The sequence below is a fragment of the Ylistrum balloti genome, unplaced genomic scaffold (assembly GCF_031769215.1).
Source record: "Ylistrum balloti isolate Yb309-2 unplaced genomic scaffold, AGI_CSIRO_Ybal_v1 Utg370810, whole genome shotgun sequence".
Lineage (NCBI taxonomy): Eukaryota > Metazoa > Mollusca > Bivalvia > Pectinida > Pectinidae > Ylistrum > Ylistrum balloti.
Window position 1 is genome coordinate 335550 of NW_026782469.1, and position 25099 is coordinate 360648.

General features: G+C 35.5%; 1 protein-coding gene across 1 annotated transcript; it reads right to left on the reverse strand.

The window, feature by feature from the left end:
* Positions 1-301: 301 nt before the first annotated feature.
* LOC132558678 (integrator complex subunit 2-like) lies at positions 302-25078 on the reverse strand. The gene is made up of 22 exons (XM_060223271.1): positions 24776-25078; positions 23263-23401; positions 22523-22625; positions 21992-22105; positions 21680-21810; positions 21206-21394; positions 19698-19867; positions 19060-19185; positions 17457-17528; positions 16817-16931; positions 16310-16378; positions 16000-16134; positions 14010-14316; positions 11964-12090; positions 9015-9148; positions 7962-8163; positions 6651-6782; positions 5439-5658; positions 4872-4982; positions 2165-2272; positions 1745-1850; positions 302-1021 (listed from the first exon to the last, which is right to left on the reverse strand). Exons 1-22 carry the CDS (start codon positions 25060-25062, stop codon positions 690-692), a joined length of 3429 nt encoding a protein of 1142 aa, XP_060079254.1. The 5' UTR covers positions 25063-25078; the 3' UTR covers positions 302-689.
* Between the last annotated feature and the right edge of the window lie 21 nt (positions 25079-25099).

Sequence of the window (25099 nt, forward strand, 5' to 3'; positions counted from 1 at the left end):
ATCTCACTTTCCTTTCTGACCTGTCATGACTAAATCTTTTGAGGACAGTATTGATTTTCACAGGTCCATTGAGATTTGTGTTGAAAATATTACATTCGAAGTGTTGATGAATCGTTTTGTATGAATAAACCAACAGGTGTCAGAGCACTCTATTATGTATTCCCTAGTGGCAGAGATTTCAAGAGCGACAGCAGTATGTCATCAGCCATGCTCAGCAGAAATAAAATCCTGTATTTGTCCTCAATCTATCATTCTATCAATCAATTTTCTGATGTCTGGACAAAACACATGACTCATTCAATTCAAAACTCATGGAAACATTTAGTGTGCAGCATAACATTTTAGTGAAAAGCTCTGCTATTTATGATGACTAAAACTGGTATCAGAGCCGTTGAACAATTGTCTTTCAAAAGTGATTGAACTCTTTAGCACATGTTTTCATTCCTAATACATTCAGGAAACCAGTTCTTTGAATAATTCATTGTAATTTGCCTCGAGGAGATATAAGTGAAACATTTATGATGATTATCATAAATCTCATATGAGATTCTATTTATCACATTAATTCAGATACTTTTGCATTATTTGTGGTATTTAAAACAAATCAAAATTTGAGATTTATTTTCAACAATTTTTCAACAATACATTCATAACAATTGTGATGACATTTAGATGACAATGAGTGACCATCATGAATAAATGTTACGAGTGACCAGTGCTTTGCTGACCAGTCCAGAGAATGTGGTCTGAATGATTTTATAGAGTTTTTGATACTGAGCTGTCAACCCGCCCTGATGGCCATCTATCCGACTCTGGGAGCCAGCATCTGGTTTGTTGTCAGGATCTATAAGTTCTGAGCCTAGGACATTACTGGAGGAAGTCAGGTGAGATATACAAATACGTCCTACTTGTCCTAAAAGAGTGGTGGCGTCCTCGCACAATGGTGGGAATGCCTGGCACACTCGCACCAGACATGGAACTGTCTCCACCAGGAACTTTGCACGATATTGACCATCCAGCACTGAAACAGGAACACAGGTGCAATAGGTGTACTGAGGAAGGGAACAATGAAACAAGGATGTTACTGATGAGGTGCAGTAGGTGTACTGAGGAAGGGAACAATGAAACAAGGATGTTACTGATGAGGTGCAATAGGTGTACTGAGGAAGGGAACAATGAAACAAGGATGTTACTGATGAGGTGCAATAGGTGTACTGAGGAAGGGAACAATGAAACAAGGATGTAACTGATGAGATGCAGTAGGTGTACTGAGGAAGGGAACAATGAAACAAGGATGTTACTGATGAGATGCAGTAGGTGTACTGAGGAAGGGAACAATGAAACAAGGATGTTACTGATGAGATGCAGTAGGTGTACTGAGGAAGGGAACAATGAAACAAGGATGTTACTGATGAGGTGCAATAGGTGTACTGAGGAGGCACAATGAAACAAGGATGTTACTGATGAGATGAAGTAGGTGTACTGAGGAGGGGAACAATGAAACAAGGATGTTACTGACAAGGTGAAGTAGGTGTACTGAGGAAGGGAACAATGAAACAAGGATGTTACTGATGAGTGCAGTAGGTGATAAGGTGATATAAATCCATAAAATGGATGTGAAATATGTATCAAAGAAGCTTTATTTTGAAAATTTAAATAATATCATTTCATCTTAAAACTATAACTTGGAATATGATTCAAAGAAGTTTTGATTTTGATGGTGATATATGCGAGAGTTACTTACCCTCTATCATTGTAAACATGACGTTCATCACAAGCTTGGCCACACTCAGAGACTTTGGCAATGCATAGTGACAGCAAAGGTGTGATGTAAGCTTGATGGCAAAGATCTGGAAAATACACCAACATAGTACAGATAGCAATTTTTGATAATATATAGCAACAGTACCGTAAAACACTGTAGGGTTGAGATACCTTGGCTTATAACCTGGAAAACATAGAAGTTATATATATTGTAAGTTATTATCAATATGTAGCATTATTATATAAATGATACAAAATCAATAACTCCATATCACACAGGCTGGATCAAAGCAAAGCAATGATCACTTTTGAAATGTTTTTCTTTTGATTGTCTTCAAAAATTCCATTAGGTACCTGGGTACGTTTGAAGACGAATGTTCCAGACCATGTGTGTTATTACCTGTTTCTCTATCTGGGGCTGACTGAGAAGTTCAGGCACAAAGTCCAAACATATGTGCATAGAAGGGATCCCCGCCACTGCAACTGGTAGAATCTCATCACTGTAGCCCTGTAACAGATAACAAATTAATCATCACATTTTGTAAGATATTTATATTTACAAATATACAGTATTTCTTCTGTCAATTCTTGACCTAAACATGATCATACAAACTTTGAAGCATCCCATTTCATGATTTTACCAGGACAGAAATCAAAATGTTCTTGTCCAGTTAACAACTTGTGACAAATATGCTGTTTCCAAAACATTTCCACTGTTAAGGGAGGTCACCGATTTATTTTTATGGATATGGTTTGGATGAAACAATGACAAAATGTAAAATAAAATAAAGCACATGGTTCCTTTACATGAATACTTTAGAAAAACATCAATGATATTACAACAGAAAGGAAAAGGAATTTTTCAGCATATTTATGCCAAAATCAAACAGTTTCAAGGCCTGACACAGAATTCTAAGACTTCAAGGATTTTGTTTTATCTGACCTCACTTATAATCATGTTGTATAGGAACCATTACAAGAATTATCTGTCCTCCATTCGAGTTGAGAGGGAAATATCACTATTTCTAGGCAATATTTCTAGCTGTATGTGATTAAACTCATGACAGACTCACTATTTTCTGTAGTGGTTTAAGTTGTGTTGATTTTGTAGGTACTTTGAATCCAAAAATTCGCAGCAATGGATGAACTGTCACGGAGTTCACATGAATTTTATGAGTCCATGGTATTTGATAGTGAATTTTGTACTATTTATTCACAAACAAGAGATCCCAGAGGGATCTTGGCGCCCACCATTTGAGGATCTGTTTTCAGTTCTTGAAGATGTTTTTTTTTTGTTTTTTTTTTGTTACAGGTGTTGTAAATGTTCATGAACTGGTCTTCATTGAATGTACTCAATGATGGCACAAGACATTTTTATAGGGATATAGTGATAAATGAGTACCCTTTATTAAGTTGTATACTTATTAAATTCAAAATGGATGATTGTGGTGATGATGATGATGATGATGATGATGATGATGATGATGATGATGATTGTGGTGATGATGATGATGATGATGATGATGATGGAGATGATGATGATGATGATGATGATGATGATGATGATGATGATGATGATGATGATGATGATGATGATGATGATGGTGATGATGATGATGGTGATGATGATGGTGATGATGATGATGATGATGATTGTGGTGATGATGATGATGATGATGATGATGATGATGATGATGGTGATGATGATGATGGTGATGATGATGGTGATGATGATGATGATGATGATGATGATGATGATGATGATGATGATGATGATGATGGTGATGATGATGATGATGATGATGGTGGTGGTGGTGATGATGATGATGATGATGATGATGATGATGATGATGATGATGATGATTATGATGATGATGATGATGAAATGATGCACATGTACAAGAGCGCAACAAGTATAATAAAAGTTCAAAGTTTTTTAAAACATTTTGTTTTTCGTTTTTTGAATTTTAGATTTTATATTTGATTTTATTACATTAATGTTTTTGTAACATCAACACTTAAATATTAGGTATTAATGACATTTTTAATAAATCAATTCTTCTGTTACTTCTCATGTGTCAACCCATTTGCCATTAACTCAATTCATTGCATGGTTTAGTATACATACCCTAAACAGTGTATTTATCAATGTTTACTTAATTTAGAAAATCTGATACTTGAGAATGACTGATCATGTAGGTAAGAAATAGCCATAAAACAATTACTCGCTGTTCAAATCCAAGATGGAGAGCTATAGGCCATTTTGTTTTTCAGATCATTCTAAATATGGGACAATGCTTAACTAGGTACCAAGAGGAAGCTAAATATGAAAATTGAGAAGGATCCTGTCACAGCCATAACAAACTACTGTATTACTGTTGACATCCAAGATGGCTGCCTGTGGGCCACCTTGATTTCAAATCAGTCCAAAAAAGGTATAATGCACAACTAGGGACCAAGGGGAACCTGCATATGAAATTTGAGAAAGATCCATCCAGTACTCTCCCAGAAATAGCGGTAACAAACTTTTACTTTCAAAATAAAAGATGGCCGCCTGTTGGCCATCTTGAATTCGAATCAGTCCAAAAAAGGTACAATGCACAACTAGGGACCAAGGAGAACCTGCATATGAAATTTGAGAAAGATCCATCCAGTACTTCCCTAGAAATAGCGGTAACAAGAATTGTTTAAGGACGGACGGACAACGGACCACGGAAGAATGGCAGAAGCTCGAAATGTATGAGCGCAGCGATGTCTTGGTTTGAAATTTGTGGTTCACTCTTAATAATGAACATGTACTGACTTTGGCAAAAACAGATTTTAGAGAAATCAATTTATTGTATTTTAGTCTAATTGTTATATTATTTACATTCTGAAACTGCAATTAGCACAATATTTCAGCACAATACTTTAAGTATCAAATCATAAATGACATGACTGATCTGGAAGTGTACAACTTTTAGGTTGAAGAGTATCAGTATTATCTAAATATATCACTAGTCATTTGGGACATGACTCACCTAGAAGTGTACAAGCTAGGTGAGATTTCGGTTGGAGAGTATCTGTTAAAATTATATAAACCACAAGTTGTTAACAACATGACTCACCTGGAAGTGTACAAGCTTTGCTAGATTTGGGTCGGAGATGAACATCTGATGGATAAAAGGACAAATGATACACTGGACCTCTCGTCGATTATTCAGTAAACCTTCATCTTCCTGTAACAAACCAATACAGAACATGTCACACATTTCAATAAAATACTTTATGCAGAAAAGTAAAGCAAATGGGTAAAATATCCCTCCCCGTCACCTAACATATACTAAGTATTTTCATTTATTCTTCTATTCAAACTAGCTTTTTGATAATTTAACAAGCAAAAAAAATGTTCATGGATTCCTCTCATAATATATATAAATAATCCTTTTTGCAAAAGCAAAACAGTATCTCGAAAACTTGAATTTTGCATGCAGTCTTGTATACTGATGATGGCACTCGAATAAGATGGGAAAAAAACAACATGATTTTCTTTCAAACTGGACAAAAATTCTCACAGTTGATTTTGATATTTACAATCTGTTGAAATTTGTTATTTTTTTTTCAGATTATAGTTTAAATACCTTTCATAAATAAATTATGATAAAATCATATTTTAGTATTATCAACAGCAATACCTGTTCCTCAGGTAGAGAAAGACAGCATTCCAGTAGTATCTGTACCACAGCGCTCTCCTGTGCTGCAATGAGGGCATTTTTTAGGTCCCGTCGCTCTGTCTCATTATGACTGGCATGGTCAAGAATTGGGTTGGTAGTCATGTGATTTTGTAGATAGACACGACATCCCTGGACATAAGCATTCAGGACCCGTAACATTACTTCTAGAATTGGCGGACACCTATCACAAACAAAACGATCTGGATTAACAGCATAGGCTTATTTCTTGATTAATCTTTTAACAGAGAGATGGTTTATTTCACACTGTATTTTGCACATGAAGTTAACTTTTGTTCCCAAACATCAACTTTTCAAAATACAAAATTAAACGGCCAAGTGTCTATGCTGTTTGTTTAGTGGGTTAATCACCCTATGAACAGTCAAGGCCTTGTAGTCGCTGGTACAGAGAGTATGTCTACTTACCTAAATACCTTAGAGCTTCATCTCAGATAAAGTTTGGTATGTCTACTTACCTAAATACCTTAGTGCTTCATCTCAGGTAAAGTTTGGTATGTCTACTTACCTAAATACCTTAGTGCTTCATCTCAGGTAAAGTTTGGTATGTCTACTTACCTAAATACCTTAGTGCTTCATCTCAGATAAAGTTTGGTATGTCTACTTACCTAAATACCTTAGTGCTTCATCTCAGATAAAGTTTGGTATGTCTACTTACCTAAATACCTTAGTGCTTCATCTCAGATAAAGTTTGGTATGTCTACTTACCTAAATACCTCAGAGCTTCATCTCAGGTAAAGTTTGGTATGTCTACTTACCTAAATACCTTAGTGCTTCATCTCAGGTAAAGTTTGGTATGTCTACTTACCTAAATACCTTAGTGCTTCATCTCAGATAAAGTTTGGTATGTCTACTTACCTAAATACCTTAGTGCTTCATCTCAGGTAAAGTTTGGTATGTCTACTTACCTAAATACCTTAGTGCTTCATCTCAGATAAAGTTTGGTATGTCTACTTACCTAAATACCTTAGTGCTTCATCTCAGATAAAGTTTGGTATGTCTACTTACCTAAATACCTTAGTGCTTCATCTCAGATAAAGTTTGGTATGTCTACTTACCTAAATACCTTAGTGCTTCATCTCAGATAAAGTTTGGTATGTCTACTTACCTAAATACCTTAGAGCTTCATCTCAGGTAAAGTTTGGTAAGTCTGCTTACCTAAATACCTTGGGGCTACATCTCAGGACGATCAAAGGATCCACAGTAATATCATTCTCTGTGTAGGTAAATCTGTTCGGAGTGAACTTTCTATCACCAGATGTCATGGCATTAACCGTTGCCAAACGCAGCCTGTCATACAAAAAAGACACATTAAAAATCCATTATATTACATACATGTGATTGTATATAAAAAAAACATATATAAAAAAATGAGACATGTTTAATAAATTCAATAGGACATGGAGAGGAGTGGAAGATTCTGTTGATCACATCACTAATATTCATTACAAACTAAGAGAAAAGACTTGCTCTCATAAGCATTTTTATCAGCTACATATTTGATGACATCAGCCACTAAATACACTGAAACTTAAGCTCTTGAAAAAAAAAATGAAATTATTTGAAATAAAATGGACAGCTTTATCACAACCCTACTGATGTTACAGACAAAATTTGAATGAAATCCATTCAAGCATTAAAAGCATTTTGAAGCAAAATGTTTTCTCATTTCCCCTTTTGGAGCTCATACCCTTAGTCCCTAGATATTGAATAAAATTTTTGAACTTAGGAATTAATTATCAACCCCTACTAATATTACAGACCAAATTTTAATGAAATCCATTCAAGCATTAAAGAAGAGTAGTGTCTTGATGCGAAGTATTGTATAACTACCCTTTGGGGCCCCATCCCTAGGTCCCTTAGGGTTGAATCAAATTTCTGAATTTAAGAAATGATCTCCCACCCCCAATGACGTTTCAGACCAAATTTGAATGAAATCCGCCTGAGGCATTAATCAGAAGTAGCGTTTTAAAGCAAAAGTTTACGGACGGGGACGGCACACGATGACGGACAATGCACAAACCTATTTGCAAACTTATCATGAATGCGTTAGGCACATTTATTCAGTTTGCAAAAAGATTTTTCTTTCATACCAGGATGAAACTAAAAGTTGTGTGGTGCAGTGGTAATGCACTCGCCTTACACCTAGCCGTCTGGGGTTCGACTCATGGAACGGGTGTGAAAAAGTAAGGGTCACCTGCCCTACCATGTGCATTTTCCCCGGGTACTCAGGTTTCCGCCCATATTAAGACCCCTCGTGCACTTACATCTGGGCCAACAAGAGTGATTAGTATAAGTTGAAATAACTTGTTTCACAATTGTTGTAAAATAAATAAAGCTTTTAAAAAAAATAAAAACCAAAAGAATATTCCTAACATAGCTTTCATGAAAATTTGAACTATTGCAAATAAAACCTATGCAGGTAACGATCATCGCTCCTCTTTGAGTTATCTACTAATACAGACTTACATGCGTGGACTGATTGTGTGCAGTTTAAACCAGGCAGTCTTCACCATGTCCTGGACACGCCTTGGAACACCTGGGGCAAGTACCACTGGCAGACTTCCCACTAAGGTGTCAGAGAATGGCAGCAGATTAGCTGTTGGCTTCCTCAGTAAGGCCTGAAGTTGAACCACAGCCTTTGCTGGATGAGATTCCACTTCTTGTAGAGCTACAAGTACAAAACAAATTTCCTAAGTATGTGTTTGTTAATATGGAACATTTTTTTAATCAAATTTCAGATATCAGTCAATGCAAACACACCATGTACATAATCTTTTAACATCTGTTGTCTAACCATGCACCTTAAACTCTAATACAAGCCCTTTAGAACTATTTCTCATATTTTTGGATAAATTCTACTAAAATCTGAATTTTATCTAAACTTTCATTACTACATGTACTACTTTTCAAAGTTATACCTGACAAACGTCTGCGAAAAATCATAACAGAAATGCTCGGTTTTTTCTTGTATTGGAAACAGGTACAAATTTGAATCTGAAATTAGCTGTATGTTTGGTGTTTTTTCTAATGTTAAAATCAAATAATCTAATATCTTATTCTGTAATTCTTTGCTATGGAAAATGTTGTGGAATATCGTCATGGTAGCTATAGGCAGTCAGAATCAGATCTTATAGTTTGATATGGTGGCAGCACAGTGGTAACACACTTGGTGGAACAGTTTGACCCCCCCCCCCCCTTTCCCCACTCCTCCATAATAATGGGAATAACTTGTTTTGAAATAGGTGTAAAATCAATAAAGTTTAATTTTCAGATCACAGGGTGGTGTAGAGGATTTCATTATAGTTTATTTTTGTGATTTTACCAAAACCAAGAAGAATGCATTTTCCTGTGATATATCATAAAATCAATTTTTTTCTTTTAATTTCTTACTTAAAAAAAGAATAATAATATATCTATCTTTTACAACTTCAGCAAGAATTATTGTTTTGAAATAACTGTTTTTACAGGAGGAGACAAATTTTTTTCCCACAGATATGATTCCAGTGCTGTGTCACAAACCTGCATTGAGCGACTCAACTGTACAGGTTGTGGGACTAAGGGGAGACCATTCACTGTGTTGTCCGTCTTGTACCATGATTTCCTGAAGCCAATCTTCAACAGCACACAAATGAGGGTAGTGAGTGGCCAATAACCTGTAACAATTTAGTTGTTACTCTCATCAAAACATTTTTAAAACAGTCATATGGATCCTGTAATAATACCTGCCGCGAGCACATAAACATGGACTCAAGCTAGGAGATGGGCTTATCCTAGGACAATGGTAGAGAATAAATAAATAAATATATAAGCAAATAACTAAATAAATATAATTTCAACCATTTGACTGTTGCATGAAATTATTTTCTCTGTGTTATGGGTTGCCAATAAGAGTTATGATGGTCCCGTGATTTGCACATGCAAATCCATACTATGTGTTACCTGTATGTGTCATTCAGGCAACATAGGTAATAACAGACCCATGTAAAATTTAGCTTAAATGGAATTAGAAAGTTGTGGAAATACCCATGGAATGACTTTAAAGGTTCTACTGAAACAACTGAAGGAACAGAAGAAGGAATTTAGGGATTATTTTGATGCTAGGTTGACTAATTTAGAAGCGAATAAGGATGTGTCAAAAGAGTTGAAAAAGTTGAAAGATGAGGAGAATATAGTGTGGAAGCATGAGGGTAACGTACAGCAATATTCCTTCAATGCTAATGTTTTGGAAGATTTACATCAAGTGTTGTGGGTTTTATCAGTCGGTAAGCTTGAGTATGAGGGTAACGAACAGCAATATTCCTTCAATGCTAATGTTTTGTAAGATTTAAATCAAGTGTTGTGGGTTTTATCAGTCGGTAAGCTTGAGTATTGTGAGGAGATTGTCACTCAAACAATTGGGAAAATTAATAAGCCCAGTCAGTTAATAAAATCAGATTTGTACGGTGCTGTTTTGGACATGGTGAGAGAACATGTGGCCAATCCATTGGCTAGTGATTCAGAAAGATAACAAGGGTTGTGAAAAGATTGAAAGAAAGATAGAAAATGAAGAAAGTTTCATTTCAGAGCAAGTAATATGCCAAGTAGGGCTTTTCTGAGGGAGGTGGTGGTCTTAATTCCTAAATATCAATTTTTTCATGGCAAACAACATGCATCTCATAGAGCCGGTTTCACATGTGAGGATATCAACAGTTACTGAGAGACATCAAAAGGTGCTGGATCCTAGAGAAACAAGTGAATATTAAGGAGGGCCAGTCCATACAAAATAAGTATCCCATTTCTTGAAACAAGGTATTTACTGAAGACTTTTTAAAAAATGAACAGGAGCAGGCTGACATTACTGTATGGGGCCACCTATAGGAGAATATAGGGTTTGGAGAGATCTTGGTCTAATTTGTTGAGAATGTTGTTTTTGGAACCTACAATAATAATGTATCTGCACTGAAAAACAGTGAATTTGTGAAGAAGGCTATTTCAGATTGGGAGAATAGGAAACTAACTGACAGGTGTGATAAGCTACCTTTAGTTACAACTCCTGTTCAAAGTAAAGAGAAAATGATTATTAAAACAGGATCTCAGAGAGGGGTGAATTTATAGAAGCAGGCTATTAAATATGATGATTGGTGAGCAGGTTTACTATGTATAAACTGAATGGTTGGTTAATAAAATTTGATATCCATTTCACCTATTTTCATATAAGAGTGCATCCTCCTTTCACTCAATATCATTAGTGGCTAAACTGAGAGGCTGGAGTTTACCAATACTGTTATTGTATGTAGATGATGGTTCTTGTCATAACACAAGTCTGTTTCAGTTGAACAAAGTGAAAAGGTCACAAGGGATTATATTGCTTTTGGATTTGTATCAAAAGCCGATATATCCATGTAGGATTCTGTACTGTGTATGATAATACTAAACTTTGTTGGGTATTTTTAGAATACCAGAATATTGGACTACGCAAGCATGTGATTGTGCATTAGATACACTGAAGTATTGTTACTGAGCTTATTGGGTAGATTACGTCAATCAATAAGTATTGTATTAGGAAATGTTACGCAGCCGATGACCAGGTGTATGAATATGTGTACAATGAAAGCAAATACATGGAACGACTAAGTGACGATTGTATATTTCAGATACAAATTTGGCTCGATCATATGAATTGTGTTAAGTGAATAGAACTTCATAATTCCCTGTTGTGTAATATAATCTTATCTTTATTACTTGAGCGGTACAGGTTACAGTGGTTACTGAGTCCAAGGTGGACATGTACCTGTAACATGGGATGTGAAATCAAGACGAGGCAGGTCAGAGTTCAATTATCTGAGAGATGATAGCTGCGTATTGGGCATAGGAGTGGACATTTACAGGACTATGTCTCATTAGAAATGTGTGCCAAGAGAGCAAAATGCATGTGCCAATTTTTTAAGTAAAACCTTCAATTTTGACGATTTGCGTTTAGCTGAAAATACTTTTCGTCAATTTAAAAAGATAGAGTTCATAATGGGTATGATAGGTAAAATGCAAAGATTAGCACCATCTATTTGAGATAATGGAATTCTGGATCTGTGGGTATAGTCTTTACAGTAAATTAGTATTTGATGTATAAATTTTTGCATTTTGTATTATCATATTGGATAATGGAATAGAAAGAGAAAAAAAAGTAAACGACTTGATAATTGTAAGCAAGAATCTGGAACACTTCAGTTTCCCAGAAAAGGCATGAGGTACTGAGGTATGTGGAGAAAATAAGCTAGTATTTAACAAGGGAAAACAAACCAAACCATATCTGCTGAAGAACTTTCAGTGGATAAGACAGAAATTAATTTACTTCTTGCAGTTAAAAAGACTACTAGGTATTTGAGTCTGCTCAACTTATCTTGAAATATTAGTTAAATTCAATGAAATCATAATAACAATTGCAAGACTGAAAACTGCTTAAAAGTAAAAAAAAGTTGCGGATTTGATTACCTGAGGAGGGGTGAGAAGAGACCTGCATACTGGTGTTGTTGTATCTGTGCCTGTTGTAATAAGTAATTGATGGGGATCTGTGATAGCAGCGTGTCCGGATATGACTTCACTTCTCTATTCGATGACACTGCAAAACACACCGAGTCTGTGATTAATACAATAGTGACACTTTGTATAAACGAATCCTCTTATTGTAACATTGTTATATTACAAGGAGTAAATTTACTCTTCTTAATATCATTTTCTTTAATGTCATGTTACTTAATATCACATCTCCAATCAAAACACTCCAATACTTAAGGAGAAAATTTATTCCACTGCTTACCATACTGTTTAACATTACTAAATGCTTATTACCAAAATATTTTTCAAATATAAAAAAAAAACAACAATTTAGCAAATATTACTTGATACTAAACTTTGAGTTACAGGCCAATCCCTTATGAAATTTGTTGAATAGCAGTCTCCTTATGTAAATACATCCTTTGCCAAATATATTGTAAAAAAATCCCATTGATATCAATGAATAAATGAAGCTCAAGGGCCTTAATAGTCAACTGAGTCACAATGCTTCTTGTACCTTGTCATAGAAATGATTTTGCTAAAAAAAGTAAAATAGCTTTAACGATATTGTAGACATGATAAAAAAGTAAATTACGTGTACATTAACTGCTGTATCATGCTAAGGCTTCTAACCAAGTTTGATTGAAAAGAAATCTCACTTAAGATTGGAATTTTCCTATATAAAATCTTCCATCCAGCAACTGTAGAACATCCATCTGCCCCTAGGGGTCAGTCAAGGTCAGTATGTGCATCTCATGAAATCATAAGCTTCTACTCATAAAAAATAAATTCTAACCAACTTTGAACTATTTCCAATAGAAAATAAATGATGTTCAAAAATGTGATTTTCCTATGTTAACTATAGTAAACTTTACTCCCTCCCAAGAGGGAAATGCAAGACCCAGGTTTCATGAAATTTACAATTTTGGTAAAGCATCTGAAAGCCTTTCCATCCATAAAGATTACTTAATTCTACCATACCTGGGATTTGAAATGGTTTTTGAAATTTCAGCCTTAATGACCCATTTCTGTCCCTGTCAAACAGCACCTGGAGTCAATCGAGATCCATATGTGCATCTCATTAAACTATCATCTTAAACTTATAATTCTATCCAGGTTTGAACTATTTCCTAAAGAAAACAACCAAACAATGTTCAAAGTTGTATAAACTATAGTAAACTTTACCTCCTCCTCATGGGGAAATGTGAGACCCTGGGGCCATGGAACTTACAATTTTGGTAAAGCGTGTGAAGGCCTTTTGTCCATGAAGAGTACTTGATTCTACTATACCTTGGATTAGGGACGAAGATTTTTGCATTTTCAGTCTATTTGACCCTTTTTGGCCCTATCCCTCAGGGTTGGGGACCATACAATTTACAATTTTGGTACATCTTATGCCATAGAAAGTTTTTGTAAAATTTCAATGAAATTGGTTCAGGAGTTTTCCAGAAGTCGAAAAAGTTAAAAAGTTTATGACGCACAACAACGGACAAAAGAGGATCGCAATAGGTCACCCAGAGACTTTTTCTTGGGTGACCTAAAAATTCATACAGTTAAGTTCATTCAAAAGAGCAGAGGAAAGTGACCTTTATTGAGATGTGGCCTTTACAAAAAGGTTCAATTATCAAGACGAAATAGTATTGCATTGAGAACCAAAACCACTGGTCTTTACAAAAAGGTACTTATTACTAAGAGGTGGCATGTTATGTGGGTTTAACTACTTCTCTGTGAAGGTTCATATGGTTCAGACAAAAGTTAGAAGTCAAGATTAAGAGATCAATTCTGTAAAAGGAACCAAATTTCCAAATGAATTTTCTTTTCTTTCATAAATTTGGTACAAATGTACAACTTCAGAATGGCACAATCTGACAGTGAAGCTTTCAAATTGTGAGAAAAAGTGGTTTTTGACATTTCTGGTTTACAAAACACCATATGCATACAACCATAATGACCGCCATGTTTGTAGTAAGACAGCATTCTTACCAATTATTTTCATGCTGTTAAGAATGGTGTCCTCGTATAAGAGAATATAGTACAACATTAACAGCTGGGGTGCAAGACTTCCTGTTCGGTCACCACTAATGCTATCATCCGTGTCCATTTTATCACTCCCCGTGTTGAATACAGATTCCTGATAAACAGCTAGCACATCCTCATCGGACATCGGCTCATTAAGATGGTCAGTCTTAGTACTCTTGACCACTATGGAGTTGACATAGACTTCGACTAGGAGGGGAAGAAGAGGATGGAGAGGACAGGAACTCACTCGTATCTGCCGATAAATCCAGTCCTGTGCAATGATAAATCAATAACCATCACTACGATTCATTGCCTTGCTGAAAGAACCAGTGATTCACTTACAGTGGAAAATTTTCCAGAATTTGTTTTTATAAAGTTTACTTCCTATTTTATTCTGGGTTTATCATTCTATGAACAAAAATATCTAGAGACCAACCTCACACCTAAGGTCTTCAACTGAGGTTGCTTTTACTCCTCTAACTAACTGAAATATTGCGACCTCAAAAGTTTTTCGAAATAGCATTGAAGTGACTCATACAGTGTAGTTGCTAGAGAGTGTGTTGACTTATACAGATAAACTTGTGGAACCTTTTTCACAAACGTTTTTGTATGCTGATTCCTTTGTATTCTGGGGTTTACCGCCATGTTTTTTGGAAATATTAGAGAAGTGAATCATAGTGTATTGTAGCTGATATTGCTAGTCTGAAAACTAACAGTAGCCCCTCCTACTACTCACTATAACACAATCAGGAAATACATTTTGATTCTGAAAATAAATTGCATTTATAATATCTTTATTCATCACATAATTGTCTTATCATTCAGTGTTAGAATATAACAATGCATACTCAATACTCCAGGAGTTACAATCACTTTCGCTCTCTGTACCCCTGGAACCATCCTCTATACTCCAGGGGTTACCATCACTTTCACTCTCTGCACCTCTGGAAGCATCCTTGATACTCCAGGGGTTACAATCACTTTCACTCTCTGTACCCCTCGAACCATCCTCTATACTCAAAGGGTTGCAATCACTCTCTGCACCCCTGGAACCATCCTCTAAACTGGGGTTAACATCACTTTCGCTCCCTGTACCCCTGAAACCATCCTCTAAACTGGGGTTAACATCACTTTTGCTCTCTGTACCCCTGGAACCATCCCTGATACTCCAAGCATTGCCATCACTTTTGCTCTCTGCACCAATTTACACATTTGTAATACATTCTAACCAATTGTAATGTCAGGCTTCGATAAATCCTCCAAAAAAGGGGGTTACGATCACTAACGATGTTCAGAAGTTCAGACTCCACAGTGCACTGTGATTTAATAGTCATACATAGAGACTCACACAGTGCACTGTGATTTAATATTCATACAGGGAGATTCACACAGTGCACTGTGATTTAATAGTCATACATGGAGATTCACACAGTGCACTGTGATTTAATAGTCATACATGGAGACTCACACAGTGCACTGTGATTTAATAGTCATACATGGAGACTCACACAGTGCACTGTGATTTAATAGTCATACATGGAGACTCACACAGTGCACTGTGATTTAATAGTCATACATGGAGACTTCAGATTTAGAGCAGAAACAACTTCAAACTTGACATGGACATGTCTTTTTCTATAATATCTGCTTGTATAAACAATCATGCAATAAAAAGAATCTTGAATTCTTTACCGTTTGATATGGAATTTTTGTAACTCGTTGAAAAGTTGGTTTTTTGCTAAGGACTCGCTTAAATGAAAATTTCTTAAGATTTGTTTCATATTTCACATATCAGATAGAAACTCTATGTAAGAACATATACACACTTCAATATGTTCTAGTGTGAGATTAGAAAGTACCTCTATCAATACTATACACCAGGTTTGAATTGTACATAGGAACATCATCTATTCTACCTTTGTATTTCAGGGAATTTCCTCAACAGCATACTGACCTTAATATTGACCTTGTGCTTGGAAAAAGCACGGCTCCTTAGGAGCTGGTACACACTGTTGATTGGAAGATAGCCTGTCATGTTGGCGTTAAGGTTGGTTGTGACTGGAACCTTCACAGCATGGGATGTAATAACCTGTGATTGGGAAAAACTGAAAAACTTCAGAACAGCAGAGATATTATCTGCAATCAAAACAGATTCTTTCAAGTTATGTTAAGGGTATAAATCAGTTACTTGTATAGTCTGGAGAAAAAACATTGGAAAGAGAAACATTCTGTTTTTTGTTACACCGAATGTAAATTTTAGTTACCTGTTCTGTGAAAATCTCTTGAGTAAAAATCTGTCTCATTCTTGCCAAAGCATTTGCCTTAACAGCACTCTAAAGAAGAAAGGAATATAGAAGCATCATGATTATATATAAATACAAATAATTTCTCTGATGTACAAGTGATCAAAGACCAATTCGAACAATTCTCCATCGCCATCGATATCAGAACAAAAGGTCCAATGTGTGTATATTGCTTACCTGTTCTGCAAATTATAAAGAAATTCTTTAGGAAGGACCTTTGGGATTGCTTCGGAGGAAATAGTTGCTGCTGTATTGATGACACACCAAAACATATGCTCACTTGTCCTTCAGACAGGTGGGCTAAAAATAAATCTCTTACTTCTAGGTTTGGTGCTAGAAACAAGTTCTGATTTATTACAAATTATCACTTTTTGTATTTGAAACTTGATTCTTGATAATTGAATCCTGATTTTGATCCTGTAGATTGCTACCAGTAAACAAAAGTAAAAAGTAAACAACTTTCCTCACCTTCATTCCTAGGGTGTTGCATACAAGGTCAGCAATGGCTGGGGTTGCATTGTTGTGGAAGTGAATTGCTATAAGAAACAGCATCTCTCCAAAGGAACAGTCATGAGTTCCCTCCCTTGAAATACAACATCAACAATTACACAATCAGTTTCTGAAAGTTTCTTCCAATATCTAGTTTAAGGCATTTCTGAACAATAGAGAAATACCATTCATATTTATCTTAAAAGTTCAAATATTATTAATAAGATCAAGCATTACAGTTTCTGCACTTTTTCTAGATTTACAGATTTGAGTTTTGTTTAAACAGGATGACAGAAAGTTATTCTTTACATAGAATCTATTTCTCTAGAAATTGCATCGAAATTCCTTTGAAAATTGCTTACTATCCCGTTGAAAATGCTGAGGGGTTCCATTACTAAGAGATGTATGTCTAATATCAAAATGTGAGTGAAACAAGGACCTATCACAAAGCACGGGCTTTACACCAAATATCTCTGTGCCCCAGAAACTTAAAGTTTATAAGATTCATTTTGTTAAAGTGGCTTGAATTCAGAATATGACAAATCAATTATTTGGTCCAGTTTAAGAAAAGAAAAGACAATCTCACATCTCATCTAGAGAACTCCGTACATATACTAACATTTCAAACTCTTTCTCGGCTCCCATCAACCATCTTATCCATTCGATGGCCTGTTTTTCCTGTTCGTGGCTTCTGAAAGATAATTAATCAAACAGTTGCAATCAGATTTTGATTTTCAGAGAAACAGAAATCAATGTTTGATGATGATAGTAAATAACTAACTGTAATGTCATAAATTTTTGTGAGGCTTCATTTTTGTGGTTTTCCTTTTTGTAAACATGTGATTTTATGGATAGATACAGCTTGATTATTCAACTTATACTAATTTTTCAGTTTGTGAACATATGAATTAGTAGATTTAGAGTATGTACTAACGAAATAACTGACAATAAAACCACCACAAAAAAATAGGATTCTACAGTATATAAATATAAACTTTATTTATTTTACAACAATTGCGAAACAAATTATGTTAACTTATACTAATCACTCTTGTTGGCCCGGATGTAAGCGCGCGAGGGGTCTTATTGTGGGAGGAAACCGGAGTACCCGGGGAAAACCCATGTGGTCGGGCAGGTGACCCCTTACCTTTTCACGTCTGTTCCGGGAATCGAACCCCGGTCGGCTAGGTGAAAGGCGAGTGTGTTACCACTGCGCCACCCGACCACCCAATTCTACAGTAACATGGATCAATAAATCATTAAACTCCACTGCAGGTAAAAAACACTTAATTTTGCAATGAATTAACAACTGTTTCATCAATCATTAAATACTTGAATAATATGATTAAAAACTACTTTGTAGGCTCGGCTTAAGAATCGAACCTGCTGTCACCATTACATGATTGTAAGAGATGACTAAACTTGGGATCTTAATGTTCTCTCTTTTCTAAAGATCCTTCTCCTTCCTAAGGTCTCCATTGACACTGCATCCTTTTTGGCCTTCAGTTGAGGTATCTCCCCTGTGAGGAAGGCTTTGTATTCCATCCCCTAGCCGAGCCATATCCAAGTCTTTAGAATTGTACTTACTATGGGTACTCCATGCTTAATGTTCAACATGTGGTAGTGTAACAACTGGTTCACATATTGTCAGTATAATGTGAGTAGGTGGGGTTTCCTGTCGGAAGCCTTCAATAGTAACACTATGGTAACACTATAAAAGTCAGCATAATTTCTGCATTATCACAGGGATGTTTACACCAATATATTGCAATTTCCCAAATACATACACATTTAACACATGCTCTCATCTCACATACACTGTCCCTAAATGACTCTAGTTGTTGAAACAATGTTAAACAATATAAAGCAAACCAAACATACCAATGAAACCAAATCACAGAGCACTATCTGCATACAAGGAAAGATAACTCTGCACCCAAGTAAAAGAGACATTGTTATTGTAAATCAATTAGATACTGTGAGTACTTTATTTCACAGACTTACCTCTTCCAAAATATTCGTGAATAAACGATTTCGCGAATGCTGATCTAGAAATTAATAGATTCTGATATTGGCAACAGAATCAGCATGCATGCCATCCAGAATTACATTCATACAAATATTCACAAGGTATTCTAAATTGTGATTATCTCTTCTTGCATATTAACACGAAAATAAATTCCATATGAATAATAAGTGATTAACAGTAATCTAGAACTCACCCTAGTAAGTATGGGCAGGCTATTAGCATACATAAACCAAGGGAGACAAATCTTGCCCCTGCTGGAGTTAGTGGCGGTCTAGAAGTCACTAGTCTCAGTAACAACTTCATTTCTTCTTCTGAGAACCTGTACAAAGATAAACTGTAGTCTTCACCAGGAATATATCACTCTAATCATCAGAATCACAAACTGTTATTGTTCAATTATTGCGAATAGTTTTGAATTTTTCGATAATGCTAATAAACTGGATGCAGGCATTGTTGCATTTTTATCCAGATCAAAGTAAAAAGAATTTTTTTTCCTGAATATGTATCAATTCGTTTTTGTCTATCTCACGATAATAACATTCAGGTTGTCCCTAGAGTTTATCCAAGAGATCCAAATGTTTTCACTGTTGCTGATGTAATGAAAGCACCTGGACAAGATTTGCAATGGATTAAAAATCGCTCACTGAAAAAAATGTTTTCTCAGGTTCAGTCTTCTCCTTCTCTTTAGTAGTGACAGACCTTGAACCTCCTTCTTTTATTATTGTTTGGAATTAACAAACCCTCTGTGACAGCTCTATCATATCCTCCATGTGTTAGGAAACTTCTTCCATCATCTCACTTCTTTTCAAAAAGATAATGCTTTGTACATACCTGAGTGTGGCCATGCCCTTCAGAGCGCAGTACAGACGGACAAAGGCACTGGCCTGGATGACGCTGGACTCTGACATGGCAGAACCATTGTCTGGGAGGATAGAGATGAGGCGCTCCAGCAGCCACAGTCTGAGACAGTGTAGGGAGGATGTTGATGGCTCACGCTTTCTCTAAAAAACAGAAAGATTTAATGTGATATAAACATAACTTCAAAATCTAAGGGAGATAAATATGCTTAACAGGTCTTTAGACATTTCAAAGGGTGCATGCATCGATGCCAAAACAAACAAGGGAAAATAAAAAAAAAAAAAAAAGAGTGTCCCTGAAACCACTATATTGGTTAAAAATTGAACAAGGGGCCATAATTCTGTAATTAAGGGGTTGCAAGGCCAGAATTTGGTTTCGGGATCCTAGTTTTAATGCAAGCAAAACCATGATCATAACACAATTTTAACAAAAGATAATAATTCTGTAATGAGGGATCATTTGCCCAGACTTTGCTTCATTACAACTTTGCTTTAGTCTGACTGATCAGTTTCAATATCCTAGTAAATGCAGACAAAATATTGCTCTGGACAAGAAATTGTAACAAAGGGCAATAACTATGTAATTAAGGGGTTATGGGCCTTAACATTGGTACGCTGCACATTGCCTTTGTATGATTGATGTATACACCAAGTTTCATTATCCTTGTTTAACTGCAAGCAAAGTTATTCTCCAGACATTAAATTTTACAAAGGGCAAACAACTCTGTATTTGAGAGGTCAAAGGCCCTTAATTTGGTACAATGCACATCCCCTTTGCATGAACAATGTATACACCAAGTTTCATAATCCTTACGTAAGTGTGGGCAAAGTTATGCTCCTAACAGGAGAGGACAGATGGACAGACGAGCATGAGGTAACTATATGCTCCTATGAAAATGTTCAGGGGCATAAAAACTGCATTTACAATACGAATACTTACAGAAAGAGAATATACATTGTTTCATACATTTCTTTAATTTTATAACAGATACTGGTATGAACTGCATTTAGAGAAAAAGGGAAGATGTGTTTATGAAATACAATGCACCTGGTTGCAACAAAATTCTGTAGTGGGATATTAAAACTACACTTATATTTTTATTGTGGTAATGATTTTTTCTACTCTCAAATGTAGGTCACACATGCCAAATATAATAGCTCTACCTCTTATGGTGCAATAGTTATGGGCAAGATAAAAGCTGACAACTGTCAAACAGCTTAAAAAAGTGCCCCCGATCCTTCGATCTAGAGGCATAAAAATAGATAGAAAAAAAAACAATCGGTAAATAAAAAAATAAGCTTAAGTTATTCCAAACAGCTTCATCTGATTATTAATACATATATGAAATTTTGGGTTTTCATTAATTTATGTGTCCATACCTTTAAAGTAAATCTCAATATAGCAATAAGAATAGCAAAGTGACAGCAATACCTTAAATTGCTCAGGTAACTAAAAACAGAATAACATGGAACAACCCAAACCTTCTGTCCAGCTTTTATGTAGAGAGAGAACCAGCTCCTCACAGGTATATCGTTACCCAGCAACAGGCCACTGATGAAAGCTATCATATCATTGGTTCTCTCTGTGGTTGTCATGGTATCAGACTTTTTGAGGTCACTCATCTTCAAGGACAAGGATACAGCAAGCCCTGGCATAGTACAGTGCTCAACCTGCAGAGGTAAATGGTCAGAAACCATCTAGTCCTGATATTTAAAGTTCAAACTACAGATAATTTTGAAAGAAAAAAAAATAAAGAATTAACCAATATTGATAGAATTGTAGAAGTTTTCTGTTGTAGATCTGAAAATCATCAAAAGGTGTTTTTCATACTTTTCTAAATATAGCAGGGGTGCAAATTTAGACAGTATTGATTGAAAATGGCCCTTTAGAATAAAACAATGAGAAAAAGTAAACAGAGTATACCAGCTGTGTCACCAAGTGTTAGGGGTACTCACACACAGAGCACGAATGTTAAAAGCCTCTCCAGGATTCATGGCACACAGGCTAAGGAGAAGCTCCATACGGCGACGCCCACCTAGACTCTCCTCTTCTTGCCGTTCGCCTCGACCCACTAGACTCGCACATACTACCAAAAATAACATTTATACATAGTAAATACCATTACACCATAAATAATACCTTCCATCAATAAAGAAGAGAAAGAACAAACTTATTCATAGTTTTGTTTATCAATTTTGGGTGATTTCTATGGAAAAGGATTAAACACAAACCTGAATCACCATCCATTTAATACACACTGCACATACCTTCCTTGAAAGAATCTGGAGCATTGCTGATCAGTCGACACAGAAGCCAGCTTCCATTTGGAACATGTAGCAGTGCCTCTGATACCTCAACTACCGGCAGTAGTGACGGCAACTCTGTAACCATAGTTACAATACAGGTATATTATGCTTATTTCAGGAATTTACATTAAAAGAATAAACAGTCACTGCACTATATTAAACTAATGGAACTAATCTACTAGAATCCATACATTTGTTAAAGTGCCATCTGACTCCTACAACAGATATTTAAAAAGTCATTTAGACAGGCAGGTAAAATACAAAGCCATTAAAACAAAGCTCTTCAGTACAGATTCAGACAATCTTTACTGGAAAATTATCTCATAACTAAGTCTGATGACAGTAGTAGAAGCAATTCCTGTGGTCATATTCTTATCATTATGGCTGTTTTTCATAAACATGGAATTGAAAAGCATCACTGCTATGGCTGATACCTGACATATTTGAAATTTAGAAACAAAATTCATATGAGAATGAAAATGAAAACCTTACCTGCCTGTGCTATACACAATACATCTGACAGCTCCTCCAAGTAGGCATGACTTTCAAACAGCTCAGACTGTTTTTGATAAAACTCTGCTCGAGTTTCTTTTATCTGAAAAACAGAATCCAAATGCATGAAATTAACTCTCAATTGACAAATCCATGTTATTTAAAAAAAAAATCAGATTATCATACTAAGTCAGATTTATCAAAATTTGTTTAAATCACCCTTTTTTTATCATGGCCAAAACAATTTCAGTAGAGTTTTGTTTATGAAATGCATGTACTTGGATGGACCTTGAGATATCATTATATACTTTTGGTGAGACTTGACAAAGACTCTACAAAATCTGCAACAAGGTTCACTGGCTTACAAAAGATAGGGCATGGGCTTATTACAGGACAATATAATAGTTACAATTTACAACATCACTAAACAATGATATAGATTACCAAATTAATATCATAAAATACTCAAATGACATGCAGCTCAAAAGAGAGACTGATAATAATAAAATTTGAAGTTATTTTTCATTTGTTAAGGAAAGGGCCGTTTTACTTCATCTTGGAAAGAAATAAATCAACTGGGAAGGAAAATCTGAAAAGTAAATTAGATATTTTAGTCATAATATAAACTTAATCCAATGGGCAATGAGGCCCTTATTTCACCCAGCAGAATCACCGAAGATGACTTGAATTCCATTGGAATTTTTTCAGTTATGAGGAAGAAAATATTATAAACCTCATACCTGTGACATAACAAACAGTAGTTCACTTAACAATAACCGTATTCTGCGGGCTGGGTCACTTCTCTCAAACTCTAAGGCGGGTCCATTTTGAAGTTGTGCTATCAACACGCTCTCTGTCTGGCTCCCACCAAACTTAGACCTAAAATGAACAAATGTTATATTTATAGATCAATAAAAGAAGTGAAGTATGGAATGAAGCTTAATTTTTGTTTAAAAAATCTCAAATACTAAAAAGTAATATTACTCATCATCGAGCTCATTGGATGGGCCTTGGAGACTTTTCGAGTCGCTCTGAACAATTTGATAAGGTAACAGCATTTAGCAGTCTTTTCCTTTATTACATATTCACACATGGTAAAATAAATGTCACTAAACTTTCAGTAACTCACTTTTATCTGGCAATAAAACCATTATTTTAATCTTCTCCGTACTCTATGGAATGACATCATATAAGATCCTTGTGTACATTTAATAAAAAACTCAAAAAAACCCACTGATACTGATGTACAGGGTATACTGGATGGGACTCCTATATAACTCCTCAATAACTAGAAACCACCCATCCAGTTCTATCATGCAAAACTCCAGAGCCCTTGATATTTAAAGAAAAATTCCCCTGTATATCTTATCTTGAATCATTAGGTAAGGCAATTTGGTCTGACAGAGTACATCTATGACCTATGACCTAGTTGGCCACTGGTTACCACTGCAACACCTATTTGACACTAAACTGTAAGTCTTCACTCATCTATAATTGATAACTTTGAAAAGTGGGAAATTTTGATCTATAAAGATTATCTGTGCTGTCTAAAAAGAAACAGAGAATTGGGACTAGATAAACACCAAAGGAAACACAATGAATCTCATTTAAGTTGGCACATGCAATTATCAGACTGGGAAAACCACAAATTTGTGTATAATACATAAGCTGGCCTATAATATGACAATTGGGTATGGATTTGTTACAGAAAACAGCCTAAATCACTTTAAACTAAATTTTTCAAATTTTTCGCCAGAACTTCATTTATTTGGTCATGTAACATCGTACAACTGTAAAAATTGGAAGTTTATTTGCACTTGGAAAAATAATGAAAAGATATGCAGTAATCCTGGATTATATGGTCTCTGTTGTGAAAGTACATGGGGGCGACTCTTACATCAAGTTTCTAAGTAGCCAGAACTTTCAACAGTTAAAAATCATTGACCTTTTCATAAATTCATGTAACTTTAAACGGTATATTGAAAAAAATATCATTTAAACAATTTAGGATATTTTCAGTAACAAATAAAATACCCAAATTGGCGTATATATCTCCACTTAGGATACAAAATGCAAATTTGTGGATTAGTGACACGATATAGTGTCTCTATATTTCCGCATTCTTATTAGTAGTGTTTTGACTCCAAATGTATATCAAACATTGCTTCGTGTAACGTCAACCTGTATGTGTTTGTGGCTAACGGTCGGAAGTTAGCTAAGCTAACATAAAATCTACTTGGTCGTGCTGAATACCTCAGCTGTTGTTCTTTGATAACATCTTGTTCCAGGGCATTAAAATCAATAGAGAGGAGCGCTACGATGCTGTTGACCACTTCTATTCCATTGAGAATTTTGAGAACTTCTTTTCGAGACTTAGTCCACGTCGAACTTTCATCAAGCGGTTTGCAAAGTGCCATGCGAACAAGGCAAGGTAACACCGGCCTGAGTTCGCGTTCAGTACAGCGACTTAAAACATTGATATTTACGTCCTGCATCGCCTGAAATACTTCAGGTTTCACAGGTGTCCGAGAGGACTGCATGCTCTACTGATAATTGGGTATAAACAATATAAATGTA